Genomic DNA, 16044 nt, shown 5'->3' with positions numbered 1-16044 from the left:
ACCCTTAGATGCCAATGCAACTACAGCTACACTGGCAGCAATGGGCAGCCCTAGCCTGAGCTTCCTAGCGCCCACTGGAGCAGCTGCCCAAAGCAGCTACTGCTGTATCCAGCAGGTGCCGGGAAGCAGCTGGAGGCCTTCTCAAGGGAAGGGGTTAAAACCACAATAGGGCTTCTCAAGTCTGCATTGGCTATTTTGTCAGTGCAGACTTGAAAGACTCAGTGTTGGGCCTTTTGGCCCATATGGGGTTCAGGATATGGAGGAGCACAGGATATGGCGGAATTACATATTCCAACAAAGAAAGCAACAGAGCACTTTGGGTGCCATCCTAATACCTTATGTCAGTGCTTTCCAGCACTGGCATAGTGGTGCTAGTAGGACATGTGCTGCATCCTACAGTTGGGTGTCACTCACAGAGGCCTCCTCAAAGTAAGGGAATGTTTGTTCCCTTAACTCAGAGCTGCATCGCCCTTATGTCAGTGCTGGAAAGCACTGACATAAGGGGTTAGGATTCTGCCCTTTGTCTCTTAAGACAAGAAGCAACTATATATAAGAAGCAACTATAAATAATTAGATTGTTCCTGTTTGGTCAATTTTGTTAACAAAAACAAATGCAGAAACTAATGGCATATTGGGTTGATAAAAGAAATCAATATCGGATACTTCAACTATATCAATATTAGGTTAACAGCAAGAACCAATTGGATTTGTTTAATGGATAAAGCCTTGAGTGCTTAGCCTTGGGTCCTCTTGGGGGAAGAGAGACGGGGTAAAAATAAGATAGATAGATAGATAGATAGATAGATAGATAGATAGATAGATAGATAGATAGATAGATAGATAGATAGATAGATAGATAGATAGATAGATAGATAGATAGATAGATAGATAGATAGATAGATAGAATGAACTTATGATAAAATATATACAGTACATAGGATTAATTGTATATACAAAAATACAGAGAAAATTTATGGCAATCCATACTATAAACTTTAATCCATAAACAATCCATAAAAATGGCTCCCCAATGTCCACAAAGTTGTCCATTTATAATTGTTGTCTATAAGTCAGGAGGCACTTATCCTTCCAAAGTTTTAATATATCTCTTTTAGGTACAGAAGGGGCACTAAGAGCTCATTCTTGCTGTCCCTCTGCTAACTTCTAAGGTACAGGTAAATAAATTAAAAGAATGTGAGTATTGACAAATATCAACAATTCTTGCAATATAACATTAATATTTCAGTTACACTGAAAAATATTTATGAAAAGACTGACAATAAAATGATCATTTAAGGTAACGCAGTTGTGGAAAAAAGACAAAAGTATGCCTTCTTCTGGGCTTTAGCTCATGTGTGAATATTATTCTGCATTAAGCACTTCACAGGTTTAAAATGGATTATACTCCTGCCCACTTTTGGAATGCCATGGAAAGTCTTTTAAAAGATATAGTACTGAGCATGCTGGGGGCATGGTATACAAAGAACTAGCAGACTTACTGTTCTCTTCAAATAGACCTAAATTGCACTGGAAGCAAATACAGCAGTTGGGCTAAGTAAAAGGATTAAGCCAGGCACATGAGCTACAGGAAGACAGAAACAGCAAACTTACAAACAGAGCTGTTCAGAAATTCATGTGATTGAATCAGCTGTAATATTGCAGGATGAGTTTCCATTAAAATTGTATGTACTTATCTTACAAACAGATACATTTATTGAAAAGTGGATTTTGTTCCTAATGTTCTGGAACAGAAAGTTCTAAGAAAATATAAGGATGAACAATTTTCTTGTAAAACCTGTACTTATTCTTTTCAATAGTGACTGCCTTAATAAAAAAGAAAGGGAAAAAATATGTACTTATCTACCAGATCACAGTGTGTATTTTTTGTGTAGACAAATAGGGGTCCATGAATTTTGGCTTGGTTTAGTTGCCAATCATTTTTTGTGGTCACCATTAAAACCCACTCACGCCATTCTGGCACAAACACAGAAATCAGGAGAGATGCTTGGTAAGTCTGTCATGTTTTATTAGATTTGAAGAAAGAAAGAAAGAAAGAAAGAAAGAAAGAAAGAAAGAAAGAAAGAAAGAAAGACATCAGTCAAAACTTGTGGTGTGCATGCCTCAGGAATGAATGGAGGTACCCAGTAGCGTAGGTATGGGGAGGCACAGCACTAAGTTTGCAGGGTGCCTCAAAACACCATGCAAGTTGTCCCTCCCCCTGGCAGTCCCTCCCCCTCGCCGTCAGAGCCATTCTTGGTGGAGAAAGCAAAGCAGAAACCTCCGCTTTGCTCTTGCCTCTAGGAATGGCTTCACCAGTGAGGGCGAGAGGCAGCTTACATGGTACATTGAGATGCCCTGCAAAATTTAGTGCTGTGGCCTACATTACTGGAGGTACCTGTCTTGTCTCTCTTCATCCAGGGCTTTAGAATGGGCAGAACCAGCAAGAGAGACATGTTACTTCTGCACCAGTCACAGTAAAGGACATGTCACCTTCACCAACAATTCATGGAAAGGGAGAGCGGGGATCTTGACAAGGGAAAGGACAGTCATTACTGGTGTCCTGACAGCCAGATTTCTGGAGACATATGGTTAACTTTCAGATGCAAATTTTCCAATAGTTCATAACAAAAAGCTACATCTTAGTAATTAAATCTAGTCGGTTTCATGAGATTTGGGTAAGAATATGGAAATAGTCATCATATTGGAACACCAGGAAGTTATGAAAATTCTACATATTAAACTGAAGATGATAGTTCTGCCTTTTGAGATTTAAGGCTCTTACTTTCAAACGGTACATATGAGTTGAGAAGCTCAAATACTAGAGAAAACCATCAGCAAACAATATCATGATTAGTCTTCAACCCAAGAAAGCACTACAGGATATGTTGAATGTTAAACAAATGAAGCTAATAGCTAATATATTTTAGTGGAATTTTGACTCATACTACAGGCTGCAATCCTATACACATTTTCTTGGGAGCAAGCTCAATTGAAGACAATAGTACTTTCCGGTACTTCTGAATGAGCATGCACAGGACTGTGCCATTAGACTCCCTATAATTCTGATGCTTTTGAGCAAAGAGATTAACTCCAAATTTATTTCCTCAAAGAGATTTATTTCCTCAAACAGCGCGATACCATAGTCTTTCGAGACTGAAGGTTGCCAATACCAATACCAATACCAAAGAGATTCCTCTATGATTCCTCTTACCAAAGAGATTCCTCTTACCAAAGAGATTCCTCTATGGTAGCAATGGAAGCTGCCAATTCCATCTTGCCTATCTGATAAACCAATCAAATCCAACATATACACATAGCTCTGAAGGTTATACACTTTAACAGAATCACATTTGGGGATCATGTATTAGAAGGTAGCTGAAATTGTCGCAAGAATGAAAATTACAATTGTACAATAGTGTTAGTCAAAAAGAAACTTATATGGGAAACAAAAATTACAGTACTGTACCTGTTACTGGTCAACATGACATCAGTCACTCTATCAACCCGTTGATATAGAATGAAAATTCAAGGCACACAAATGAATGTTACCAGTTGCATTATTACAGTATCTGTTCTCAACACACTATAATCGTGCCCCAAGGTTATTCCAACATTATGTTATATATGAAGATCCTATAGTTCACTGATCCTTAATTTGCTTAAATTTAACACTGGGAGCACATGCTTCTTTCCAAGCTAAGATCTTAAAGCTGTAGTATATGCTTACCTTATAGGATTTGGAGGAGGAAGTGGAGGTGGTAGTGGTGGAGGTGGGGGTGGCACTGGGTTTTCTGACTGATGTATTCGTTTTTGAAGTTCATCAACTATCAAAAAAAAAAAAAATGAAAACAGAGTGAATCCCCAATTCCACCAGTGTAAATTAGAACTATGTATACATGGGGTTTAAAAAGTAAAAAGCAGGTCCTTTAAAGGTAAACTGACATTCGTTACTTAATAAGCGATGGTGGTATGATAGTGGCTGGCATTCCCTTTTCTGCTATGCTTCTCTGTGTGGTTTGCTAAATAGTACAATCATATGCATGGCTACTCAAAAAGTTCCACTTTGTTTCAGGAGGCTTATTCCTAAGCAAAAGTATACTGCAGGGCTTTTCAAACTGGGGCGTCGCGATGCCCCAGCCAGAGGGCCCTGGCCTCTGCCCCCTTAAGGGGCGGGGGCAGCAAGCAGGCAGGGAGGAGGCAGCAACACAACCCTCAGGATGACGCTGCTCAGGGGGCTGCAGGGGCTTGGCTGTACTTACCAGAGCCTCCTGCAGCCTCCCGGGGGTGTGGGGAGCCCTGCGTGACCATCTGCAGGGCTCCCTGAAGCTGAAGAAGTGAAAGTGGAGCGATCGTGCCCTGCCTCTGCAAAACTGGAAGTGGAGCGCAATCACTCCACTTTCACTTCTAAAGCTTTGGGGAGCCCTGCAGACAGCTGGGCAGGCCTCTCCACACCCCCAGAGGCTGCAGGAGGCTCTGGTAAGTACAGCCAAGCCCCTGCAGCCCCCTGAGCGGTGCGATCCTGGGGATGGCGTCACTGCCTTTCCCCCGCCCCTGCTGCCTCCCCCCAACCCCACAAGGACTCTACCCGAGAGTTTGAAAACTGCTGGTATACTGGATTCCAGATAAAACATCTATACAGAGGAAGTTTAATTTTTTAAAAAAATAATCAGTACAAAAACCTGCATTTTTTACATTATTATGTTGACTTTTTTTGCTGAAGACAAAGCACCAAACCTGTCTATCCTTGGCTCTTTTACAAAATAAATATATAGGAGTTGGTGTGTGCAAGTATAAGAGGGCGGGGTTGAAAAGAAATGGCAAAACAGCTGCCAAAGTTGTATGTTGAACTTGCTATAAAAATTAAAAAAAAAAAAATCTCATAAATGGTTTAGTGTTTTTGCAGCTGATTTTGAACAAATATGTACATAGGGTAGGATGCAACTAAAATCGTTCCTTAAAGTAAGTTTCTTCCACATAATTAAGCATACAATTTTTGGGGGGAGGAAGGTGGAACAATTCAGGATTACTGAAGTTAAATGAAAAGTATGGATTCCATAGAAGCAGTGTTCCTTTTATTTAGGGTTCATTGGTCTGATTTTGTATTTACTGCCATATAATTGTATACTTTGGGGCTGGTCTATCTTGCTGAACTGGCAATTCAAACAGTTTTGAAACCTGAACTAAAACTACTCCACTGAATGGCCAAAAGGAAGTACAGCCGACTTTGGCTCTTAAAACTTTGCCTTCTGTTTCTGGTTCTGTTTCAAAACTATGTTTATTTCCTAAGACTCAATAGAGATATTACCATGACAAATTTTTAAAAACATCTTTAGTCGATTCTTCCTTATCACTTTTATGATATGGTAAATAACCATTATTTTTAGTGTTCAGTTATTAGCTGAGTGCATCAGCCTTTAAAGGGCACCATCAAGTTGAAATGTAGCCAATACATATACTCAGGTAATTCATTTTATGCCCTATAGTGGTTCCTGAGTGACTCTCCTTGGTAATTTCCATAGGTTTTCCAGTCACTTTACAAGCCTGTGATTAATTTAACACACAACACTGTAAAACAGTTTTAGGGCCTCGCACAAAGGCATTAGTATGTTTTTCTTTTGACATTTTCCATCCACATAATCCAGCTGCTTTAGGATAGTTAAACAGTACTTCCCCTGCTGGTAACTGTATTTTGAATTTATTAAGAAATGGCAATCTTAGATAAAGAGTCGTAAATTACAGTTTTTAGCATTTAATAGGTACGATGTTGTAAGCTGGTCAGGCACCATTCTGGCAAATAAGTCTTTGGTAACAACTAAATTACAGTAGTTGATCCATACTGTACATACTCTAAAGTGATTTTGTCAGTGTTCCTGATGTCTTGCTTTAGCCTATAAACTGGACAAATAATAGTCAGCGAGTGAGACAGTTTCTACAGTCAGATAGTGAGGGGGAAATGTTTAGCCTGATGTGCAGGGAATTAGCCACAGAGCTCCCATGGATTTTAGCCATTAACACCCATAGGAGCTGCAATGTTAATTCCTTCTGCATAGCCGTCAACCCACCATTTCCTTTTAAAAATGTCAGCTGCATAAGGGCACATAACATAAGGCGGAGAAAAAAAATCCCTTCATGTCTGTAGCAGTTTCCTCCCAACTCACTGTGTAGGACTAAATCATTTCTTTTCACATAATGATAACATCCTATATCTAGAATGTCTCCAAAGATCTTTCTAATCCCTCTGTGACTTGCACATCTGAGCACATTCCCACTTAGGGACTTGAGAGAAAAGGTTCTCACTTAACTAGACACTGTGGCATGATATAACTACATTTTATCTAAAAACATCTTCTGAATTATTGTGTTCTGTTAATTAGGATATTTGAAACCATGAACCATCTTAATATTTAGCCAAGCCTAAAAATAAATACTTTATATACTGCAACACTAAGCATGAGGAAATCTGAAAAAAATGGCGCTTTCCAAAATTTTGAAGTTTTATTTGTAAATACAGTTTGGAGATGACAATTCTGCAGAATTCTGTACTGCAAACCCCCTTATAATAGGAAATGGACTTGACTGAATTTCAATGAAACCACATTTAAATTCTATTTTATCTACATTTGTCATATTAATGCTAGAAGCAAAATATCAGCTTTATTATTACCCGAATGCTTTAGGTTTTTAACTCTTTCTTCGGCATTCTGACACTTTTCCTCTAATTCCTTTTTATCTTCTTCTAGTAATTCCACCTGTTGTTTAAGGGATTTGATTTCTTTATGCAAAACTTCAGTAGCTAGTTGCTTCTCCAGTTCTTCCACCTACCATTGACAAATATGCAATTACAATGAAAATCAACAACATATTTGGTCCCGTCCACTAAAGTAACAGAACAACAGCCATTACAGGGTCAGGTCAACCCAGTATCCTATCTCTGGCAGTAGGAAGGTCTGGGTCCTTAAGCAAATATTAGAAACATGTTATGCTCATAGAGAACTCAGTTTATTGTTAGTCTAGTGATTAGCAATTCAAGCTTAATAACAGCGCTAAAAATAAGGAACATCCAATTTATTATTATTAATTAACAGTATTTATATACCGCTTTTCAACTAAAAGTTCACAAAGCGGTTTACAGAGAAAAATCAAATAACTAAATGGCTCCCTGTCCCAAAAGGGCTCACAATCTAAAAAGATGCAAATGAATACCAGCAGACAGCCACTAGAACAGACAGTGCTGGGTGAGGTGGGCCAGTTACTCTCCCCCTGCTAAAAAAAGGAGCACCCACTTGAAAAAGTGCCTCTTACCCAATTAGCAGGGGTTAATTTAATTTAATAGTTTGTCACTATTCCCAGCACTGACAGATGTATCTCATTCTTTTTTAAACCTTGGTGTTGTTTTTTTTAAAAAGAAACTCTAGAATCCCAAGATTCCTGGAAAAGCACACTTGCTTAATTAAAGTAGTATTCTATTTCATTCTGACTGCACAATCTGAGCTTTGCTTTTTAAAGGAGATGGATGGAGTTGTGACATGCAGAACATGATGGGCCATAGCATTTAAGAAAACAAAATAACAAACATTAGGGAGCATGGGGAAGACCTGTGTATAAAAGAAGCCCCATCTCATTGTGCAACTGTTAGAGCCCTGATTCAGTCCACAAGAACTTCCCACCCACAAGGCCTAGAGAGACCATCTTGCTTAAATGATAGGACACATTTTGGGGGGTTTTGCAGAAATTATCAGATGCTTTGTGCGATTTGAATACTCAGACAGGCCATAGCTGAGAACACATGCTTTGTATTCAGAAGGTTCCAGGTTCAATCCTAGGCATCTCCAGGATTGAACTGGAGACTAGAAAAAGATCCCTGACTCTGAAATCCAGGAGAGCCACTGTACTGACATGTCTGAACTGAACAGACGAATTTGATTCAGCACAAGGCAGTTTCCTATGTCCCTCTTCAACTGCCTGGTTATGATGCTGGCCAGCTCTATTGCTGACAATCATGGATGTGCCAGGTAGAAAACAGTTTTAAACATGCAGCATGCTCATTTCCTGCTTGCTAGTTCCTTAGATGAACAAATCCATTAAGAATACAATCCAATGTTGGTACAAACTGTAAATTACTGTATATAAAAACAACTGGAAAATGTTCCTTCTAGGTAGTCATTCAGATCTCATCAATTTTTAGCCTGTAGTCAAAATCATGTTTTTCAAAGATTATTTTATAAAAAACAGTTCCAGAATTGAAGTGCCTAAATGTTGAGAAGGAGGTTTAAAAAGCAAAATAAAGAGAACACTTTGTCACAGGATTTGTTTGTTTTAAATCTCAAGCAATAAAATACTAATGTAAGTTATTAAATGACTGCCATCTGTTAGAGGTTATTATCCACACTCTCTCACATGCACACTTGTTCCTAACCCCTGCTGTTTGCAATGGGTGACTTTTAAAATAGTTGAATTTAACTGCCCAAACACAGTTAAAAACCTTTCTGTTCTTTCACGTATGCAACCTGGACAAATTTGGAAAATAATCCTCTCTCAGGAGCTGGCAATTACTTCCAATGCACATTAACAAACTGATGCATCCATGTTATCAACATTGTTTTCATGTTGCCATGCCTAAATACAAGCAATGTTAATTTTCCCTTCTTAACTATTCTGAAACAGTTTCCACAATGAACGAATTCATTACTCCCATCATAACGTATTGCAAAAATCCCCACCACAAATTAAAACCAATACAAACCAAGTATTTATCTCAAATCATTTTTCAGTATTTATAGTCACTTTACTTCTGTAAAGGTTCTGTTCCTCTTTCACATCGTTTTGAAGCAAAGAGAACCCATTTCATACTAATTTTAAATGATTCCTGAAACTAATCTTCTGTTTTCAAGGGCCACAAATCCATTAAGAATCCATCTTCTGGCCCAATCCTATCCTTTTTTCTGCCATAGCATGCAGCTGCACCAAAACAGGCTGGGGGGAGAGAAATCCGGAGGCCTCCATAAGCCTCCAGATGCCAATGAGTCTCCTCGGACTTTAGGTCTTTGGGTGATGCAAATCCAAGGAGACAAAAAAGTGCGTTGGCTGCTATCAGAGGGGATAGCATCTAGCGCAAGTTGCCTGCGCTGCCACCCTTCTCAGCTCCGTCACACCCCCGTCCTTCCCCCATTCCACCCTCCCCCTGCACCCTTCTGCCCTCCCTCCCAACATAGCTTGTCTGGTGGGCCTTACTTGCCTCACTGCTGTGTACAGGGCCGCTCCAGCGTCTCGGGAGGCATTCTGGAAGTACACACTTTTGCATGTTGCCCGAGCACTGTTTGTGACATCTGTGAAGCAGTTATCCAATCCTGGATACAGTTGAACACTAGTTCCAACAGCCCAATAGGATTGGGTTGTCCATGATGGCACATTGGGTAATCTCAAAAAGCAGCATCCCGACTTGTGCTTTCATCATTGGGAGCTCCCTCCAGGAAAAGATGCCTTGTGCAAGCAAAATGATCCTTACTTTCCTAGAGGGAGTTTCTAGGAAAGGCCCTTTCAGAAGGAGGCCCTGAGAGGGGAAGTGTTAATTAAGACACTACCCAAAGTTATTTTTTTCACATCCACAGATTACCTGCATCTTTTGGGGGTCTCATTTAAGGACATGCTGTTACTTCCTTAAAGCTAACTAGGTCTCAGCCTTGTCACTGCCAAGATGGGAGATGGTCTAAGAGTCCGACATTTACTTAGCTCACACTGGGGCATCATTTGTAACAAGTGCGCTGTGTTTAGCTTTGTGAGTTGAGCAGGCCTAATGGAGAAAAATCCAAGTTCAAATGTGGCTGCCAATGGTACTATAACTCTCCATCTTTTAAAATCTGCACTTTTGCAAAGAGATTGGTGTCTTGCTAATTTAATAAACTTACAGCACAAATATTCTTCAGATTTATACAGTGTGTTTTGTTTTGGGGTTGCTTTTGGTTTTATTACACACTACAGCATGGTGCTTGTTGAGAGCACAACACTTACCTTTTGCTGGTGCTGCAATCTCTCTTCCTCCAGCATTTGGGACAGCTTAGCATTTTCATCCAGAGCTTTCAAAAGTTGATCATCAGGGCCCAGATTTTGTAGCAGAAGCTGGCTTTGCCTTTTTAGCTTGTTTTGTTCAATAAACATCTACCAAGCAGGACAATACAAATTGAAAAACTGATTACTGTGTCACCTGAATGTATTTCTCTGGAAAACCGACTTCCCGCTGGCGCTGCCTACTCACGAGTCATTGTAAGCGTGCTTTATGGCACTTTTACAACAGCTAGCACTATTAGCATTGTGCTATTAGGGTTATTCATGAAATTCTCATTCTGAACTGCTTCCCCAATTGAGTCTCAACTACCTATTTCCAATCATAGATGCATTATATTATAATGTGTGTGCGTACATGTGTGCTTTTGCATGTGCTTTGGAAGTCACATGCAAAAGAAATTGCATATACATTGAATGCTGTGTGAAATGTTTTTACTTGAAAAGATACCACTCAGTTCAGATATCTATGCTCATTCTCATCTGCACCAAAATGCTATGAAGATTAGATTTTTGCTCCCCATAATGCTGTGCATTTTTAATGCACATGGGATATCTATTTGCTTCCCATTTAAACGTATGCAAACATGAGCTTACGCATAGCACACCATCACACAGTAAAAAATGAAAAATGGTGCTTTCAGCATGCAGGATCTTGTGCATAGATGCAGGAGATGAAGAAAATCAACAAATGGCAGCCAACTGTGCTTGCACCAATGTTGAAATTAGACAACCATAATATACAGTTAGAGGACAGATAGTATGGAATGCAAGGCGGACTCAATGTCTGGAAGATCAACAAAACACCACGGGGTCAAAGTCTTCTCATCTCTATTATTCATGCAACTTCCTAGACACTTTATGGACCACTTTTAAAAAGCATTTCTAATTCATTTCATTTGTGTTTTTTTTTTGAAATGTGCAAATATTAGGTGAAGGGAAATAATCAGAGAAGGTATTAAGAAAGGATATGAGGAATACTACACATATCTAGCTAATTAGAGGTTTGCATATAATTATGTAGACAAGATGTTGCATGAAAAACATATATATGGATAACCAGAATGGGATGAATGGAGTTCTGCTTAACTGAGGCATCTGTTATACTGTCATGCTAAGATTCTCATTTCCAGGTTGTGCCTTGTTATCCACTGAGGTTCCATTGTGGAACACCCAGTGGATTAAAAAAAATCAGTGGAAATATAGTTTAAAAAACCCACTTCCAGGTTTCTTGCCTCCTCCATCGTCACCCCAGAATGCATTGGGATAAATGCTATACCAGATGCAGCCACTAGATGTGGTGACTAATGGAATCTCATGGAATTAAATTACAATTATTTAATAGCACAAATGTAGGAAATTGGATTTTGGTGCTTTTTTGTTGCAAGGCATTCAAAGGTGGACCTTGGTATCAGTGGTGAGTCAAATCAGTGGATTCCGAGGTCCCACCTGTATATTCCACCTTTCCTCTAAGATGCTCAGGGTGGTATACATGAGTTAACCTCAGTTATCCTCACAACAAACCAATGAAGCAGGCTACGTTGAGCAATAGTAACTGGTCTAGGATCATCTAGTCAGCTTTATGGAAGAGTGAGAGTCTGCACTCAGGGTTCCCCAAAGTTAGTCCAAGAGGCCAACCACTATACCACACTGGCTTTCAGTAGGACTTCAAATTAATCCTGTTTTATATATTCAGAAGATGGTGTCTCAGTATTAAACAATTCCTGTCACAAAATGCTATCAAAAACTTCCTTTTGCTAAAAGTGGCCTCAGCATATGACTGTCTGCAGGGATGGAAAAACTCAGCACAGCTTGACTCAAGTTGAGTCACCAACTCACTGCTCTCCACGATCGACTTTAAAAAGCGTCACAAAGGGGGCACTTTCCAAGTCTCTGAGTCACTCTTTAGTGACTCTAATGTACTTGACTTGATTCACCCCTCCTTTAAAAAGTCAGCTGTGGAAAAATGGGGCTGCTGCCAGGCTCTGAGTGTGTTGGAGTTCTCTCTGAACGCTCCCCTGATGTCCCCAGCCATCTGTAAACAAGGTGGGAGGGATGGGAAGGACTGTGCAAGAGTAGGGACAGAAGTGGCAAAAGGGTCAGGAGCAGCAGCTGGGAGGCTTACCAGGACGACCCAATCCTTTGCAGCCGTACTCAGAAATAGTCCTACTGCAGCCGGTCATTCAGTAAGGCTCCCTTCCTCCCACCAGTCATACTGGTTTCTCCTTCAGCTCTATCTCAGCCCATAAAAATATGAGAATACTCATACTTTGTCCAATGATCATTCGCTCCTTCCTTCCTATCAGAGATGGGAAATGACAGCCTAGTCGCACCTCCCTGCTCCTGCTCACATTAACCCTTTCCTGTCTCCTGGCTGGAACTCTCTGTTGCTCACCATTCAGAATTATGACCCCATGAGGTTTTCCATGCCACGGAAACAGTAAGCAAGCACCCCCAGACATAGGCAGACTTGAGTCAGCATGTGTGGGGATGAGTGCTGAGTCTTTTTCAGAGTCTGCCATGCACACGACTCATGAGTCGCCGAGTCAGCAAAAATCACACATTTCCGTGACTCAAGTCCGTGTCACTGACATGAGTTCCCAATACTGACTGTCTGTTCAATGAACAAAAGATTGTATCTAATATGGACTCCTTGAAGAATAAATCAGAAGAGGAGTTTTGATCAATATGCCACACAAAGAAGAACCACAGCCAAATGCACAGGTGAAAGCATCTATTGTTACAAATGGAAAACATAAGGTAATTATCTAGAAATTACTGAGAAATTGATCCATAGAGCCACAAAAGTAGCAATGCATTTTAGGTTTACAGTATTAGAAGCAGAATGCCCCATTATTTCTAGTTGCAGTCCCATGCTGTTTATTTACCAGCTTAAATTATAGCCACAGCAGGCTGGTTGATAGATTCTTCCTATTCCTTATGTAACTTAATAGCATGTCATTAAAGAAAAAGTGAAATCAGATATCTGAACATTTATTTATTTATACAACAACCCACCCATCACTTTGAACAGAGTGTATTTCTGGATCTATTAAGATGTGCTGGCTGCTCTTACATCACCAATCACTTGTGAATGGTCACCAAGAGAGAAGTGAATGACAGACTCGTACCCTAATCTTTGCTCTTAGTTCATCCTGTTTTGATTTATAAAATCTACAACTACAATGTAGATGATAAAGCAGCGGTGTTGCTGTTTTTATGCCCTTCTACTGTATCTAAAAGGTGGGCAATGCTTGCCTTCGTGGACAATAGAGGCACAGTACCTTCCAAGAAGCAAGTGCACTGCCTTTTGTTGTGTGTTTAAAGCTTCTCAGACTGAACTCTATATACTCTTCCTTAATTTATCTGTACCTATTTGTTCCATAAAACAGTTCTTATAGTGAAAATCCAGATAATGGAGGAAGACGCAAGACCTATCTGACTGTGCTCAGGCAAGAGGACAACATAGTGCCTATTTTGCAGCAGTGATGCAGGTGAGGAAGGCCCTCTTTGCCTTCTGCTGCAGGACGCCATCCAGTGGCGCAGTTCTGCACTGTACAGAGTATATTACAGGTATAACCTAATTATCCACGGATTTTTCACTCGTGGTTTTATCTCAAAGCGATGAGAAGGACCCTTTAAATTAAAGGGAAAAGGTCGTTTAACAATAGCCTTGTTAATTCGAGAGAGGGCAGCTAGCTGACAATCCATCAATCATTCTCTCTCCAGGCACTTAGAATAGCTTCACTCCAAGGCAAATGACACCTCCCTTCCCTCTGAGCACGTGAAAGAAAGATATTCACTTGCATTCTTTCCCAGCGCTGCGCTCTGGGTGAAGGGAGGGGTCGCTGGATCAGAGTGAAGCTTTTCTAAGCACCTGGAGAGAGACTGATTGATGGATTGTCTGTCTAAAGACTCTGTTTTACATCACAAAGGTCAGTAAGGCTGTTTTTAAATTGCCTAGCAAAGAGACTTTTTTTTTAATGGATTTGCTTTAATGCCATTTTTTGCCATCCACGTAAGTTCTAGGAACGGAACCCTCGCAAATAACGAGACTCACCCTGTATATGTAACACCTCAGGAGACTCTCTTAATGCCTGCTGTGATGCTTTTGCAGAACATTTTGCTAATAAAGTCGTTCAGATTAGATCTAGGACTCCACATTGACAATCTATGGATGTGTCTCAGGCAACTGTCTGGCCAGTTATTTAGGATTCTTTTCAGCATATATACAGCCTGAGGATGTGGGCAGGATTCTCTGGAGTGTGAAACCTGCCGCTTGTCCTGTTGATCCTTGCGCAGTATGGTTATTACGATCTGGGGGGGGGGATATTATGATCCCTTGGGGGGAGGGGTTGGTGGAATGGGTGGAGAGGATAATAAATTCATCCTGAGAGATGGAGTAGTTCCAGAAGTCTTAAAGGTGGCAGTGGTTTCCCATCTCCTGAATAAATCCTCCCTAGACCAAGTAGTCTTGCATAATTTCTGACCAGTGTCAAACTTCCCATTTTTTGGCAAGGAGATGAAGTGGGTGGTAGGGAAATCTGGAATAAGTAGATTATCTGGACCCCTTTCAATCTGGTTTCAGGCTAGACTATGGGATGGAGATGTCCTTGGTCACTTGATTTATGATCTTCACCAAGGTCTAGACAAATTTTATTTTCTGAACAATATGATAGAAATATGAAATGAATTTACAATAGAGATCTCCTTTGGCCTCTTTCCTCCAATAATCAGCATTGTGCTCTGCGGGTAATAGTTTTAAGAGTCTGGTGATGAAGATATTTCTCCCCTGACCTCACCCAATTCCTGTGTATGACAATTGAAGCTATGGGGTGTAAAGTTAATTATAGTTCTACAGTAGCATTTTTTCTTCCAATGCAAACTAGGCCACACATAAGAATCTTTTCATAACTGTAGGTTTTTAAATCCATTTAGAGACATGTCACATGTTAATGGAAACATTATTACAAAATAACCCAAAGGCCATTAATGCATCTAAATGAGAGTTATTGTGGAGCTCATCATTAATGAAGCCCATTGATATCTCTGAATCAACATCATGCAATCTCATGAGAAGAGTAAAACTCCTATATAAGGAGGTCATGTCTATCTGAAATTATGACTATTTTTTTTTCCTACTGTTACAATAAGTGATAGCAGCATTTGACCTTACTGCTTGGAAATATTGAGTACTGGATTTTAAGCAGAATATCTGCCAAGTACTTTCAAGGGGACCCATAATGAGAAGGGCAACCAAAGTAACTAAGATAAATATAGAGATTGCACTTTTAAAGTGTATATATATGCACATAGTATGCACGATGAACATAGTAGATTGTGTTCACCGCCATTATTACATACACATAGGCAGAAAAACTGAACAAAATAATCGGCAGGACAATGCAACCTTCCTGCCCCCACCCCATGCTCAGATTCCTCCAAGCATCACCCTTACACTTTGAAGCACATCTTTGTACCCCTAAAGGACAGAAATTAGCCTTTTAAATAAACTGAATGCTGCAATTCTTAGAATCCTGAATTCTCTTTTCCTCCCATCCCGCCCCCTGAGTTGATTGAACAGGACCATTTAGTGACAGCTATGTTCATCTGATCTTCTCCAAGAGATCATAGTCACTTGTTTCCATTTCTACTTGAAAGTATTATACTAAGAGTCCAATCCTAAACTGGATCCTACTGGCAGAACAAGCGCATGCATGGTCGCAAATGTGCCGTAAAGCATGTTGCATTTGTGTGGAGACCAGTGCCATCAGCAGAGAGGCTTCCACTGGCACTGAACCTGTATCTGCCAACTGGGGTAAGTGAATTGCTGGGTGGTGGAGAGAGGGAGGGAGGGGGTGTAACTGGGCAGGGGAGGTTGGTTCAGGCCAAGGAGGGAGGTGGAGATGGCAGCAGAGGCTGCTGACACATCCTATCCCCCCTCCAATGCCTTGAAGTGAAGGAACCAATGTTCCCTTACCCTGA

At 40.3% G+C, this 16044-nt stretch overlaps 1 protein-coding gene across 1 annotated transcript in view; it reads right to left on the bottom strand.

The window, feature by feature from the left end:
* SHTN1 (shootin 1) overlaps positions 1 to 16044 on the bottom strand; it is a 65993-nt gene that overhangs the window by 29099 nt on the left and 20850 nt on the right. Inside the window, exons 6-8 of the mRNA XM_066620157.1 lie at positions 10009 to 10155; positions 6665 to 6818; positions 3728 to 3824 (exon numbers count right to left, since the gene is read on the bottom strand). Coding sequence (XP_066476254.1) covers positions 3728 to 3824; positions 6665 to 6818; positions 10009 to 10155 — 398 coding nt within the window. The remainder of the gene's footprint in view (positions 1 to 3727; positions 3825 to 6664; positions 6819 to 10008; positions 10156 to 16044) is intronic.

The sequence above is a fragment of the Tiliqua scincoides genome, chromosome 3 (genome assembly GCF_035046505.1).
Source record: "Tiliqua scincoides isolate rTilSci1 chromosome 3, rTilSci1.hap2, whole genome shotgun sequence".
Lineage (NCBI taxonomy): Eukaryota > Metazoa > Chordata > Lepidosauria > Squamata > Scincidae > Tiliqua > Tiliqua scincoides.
This window is presented reverse-complemented; position numbering and strand designations above follow the sequence as displayed.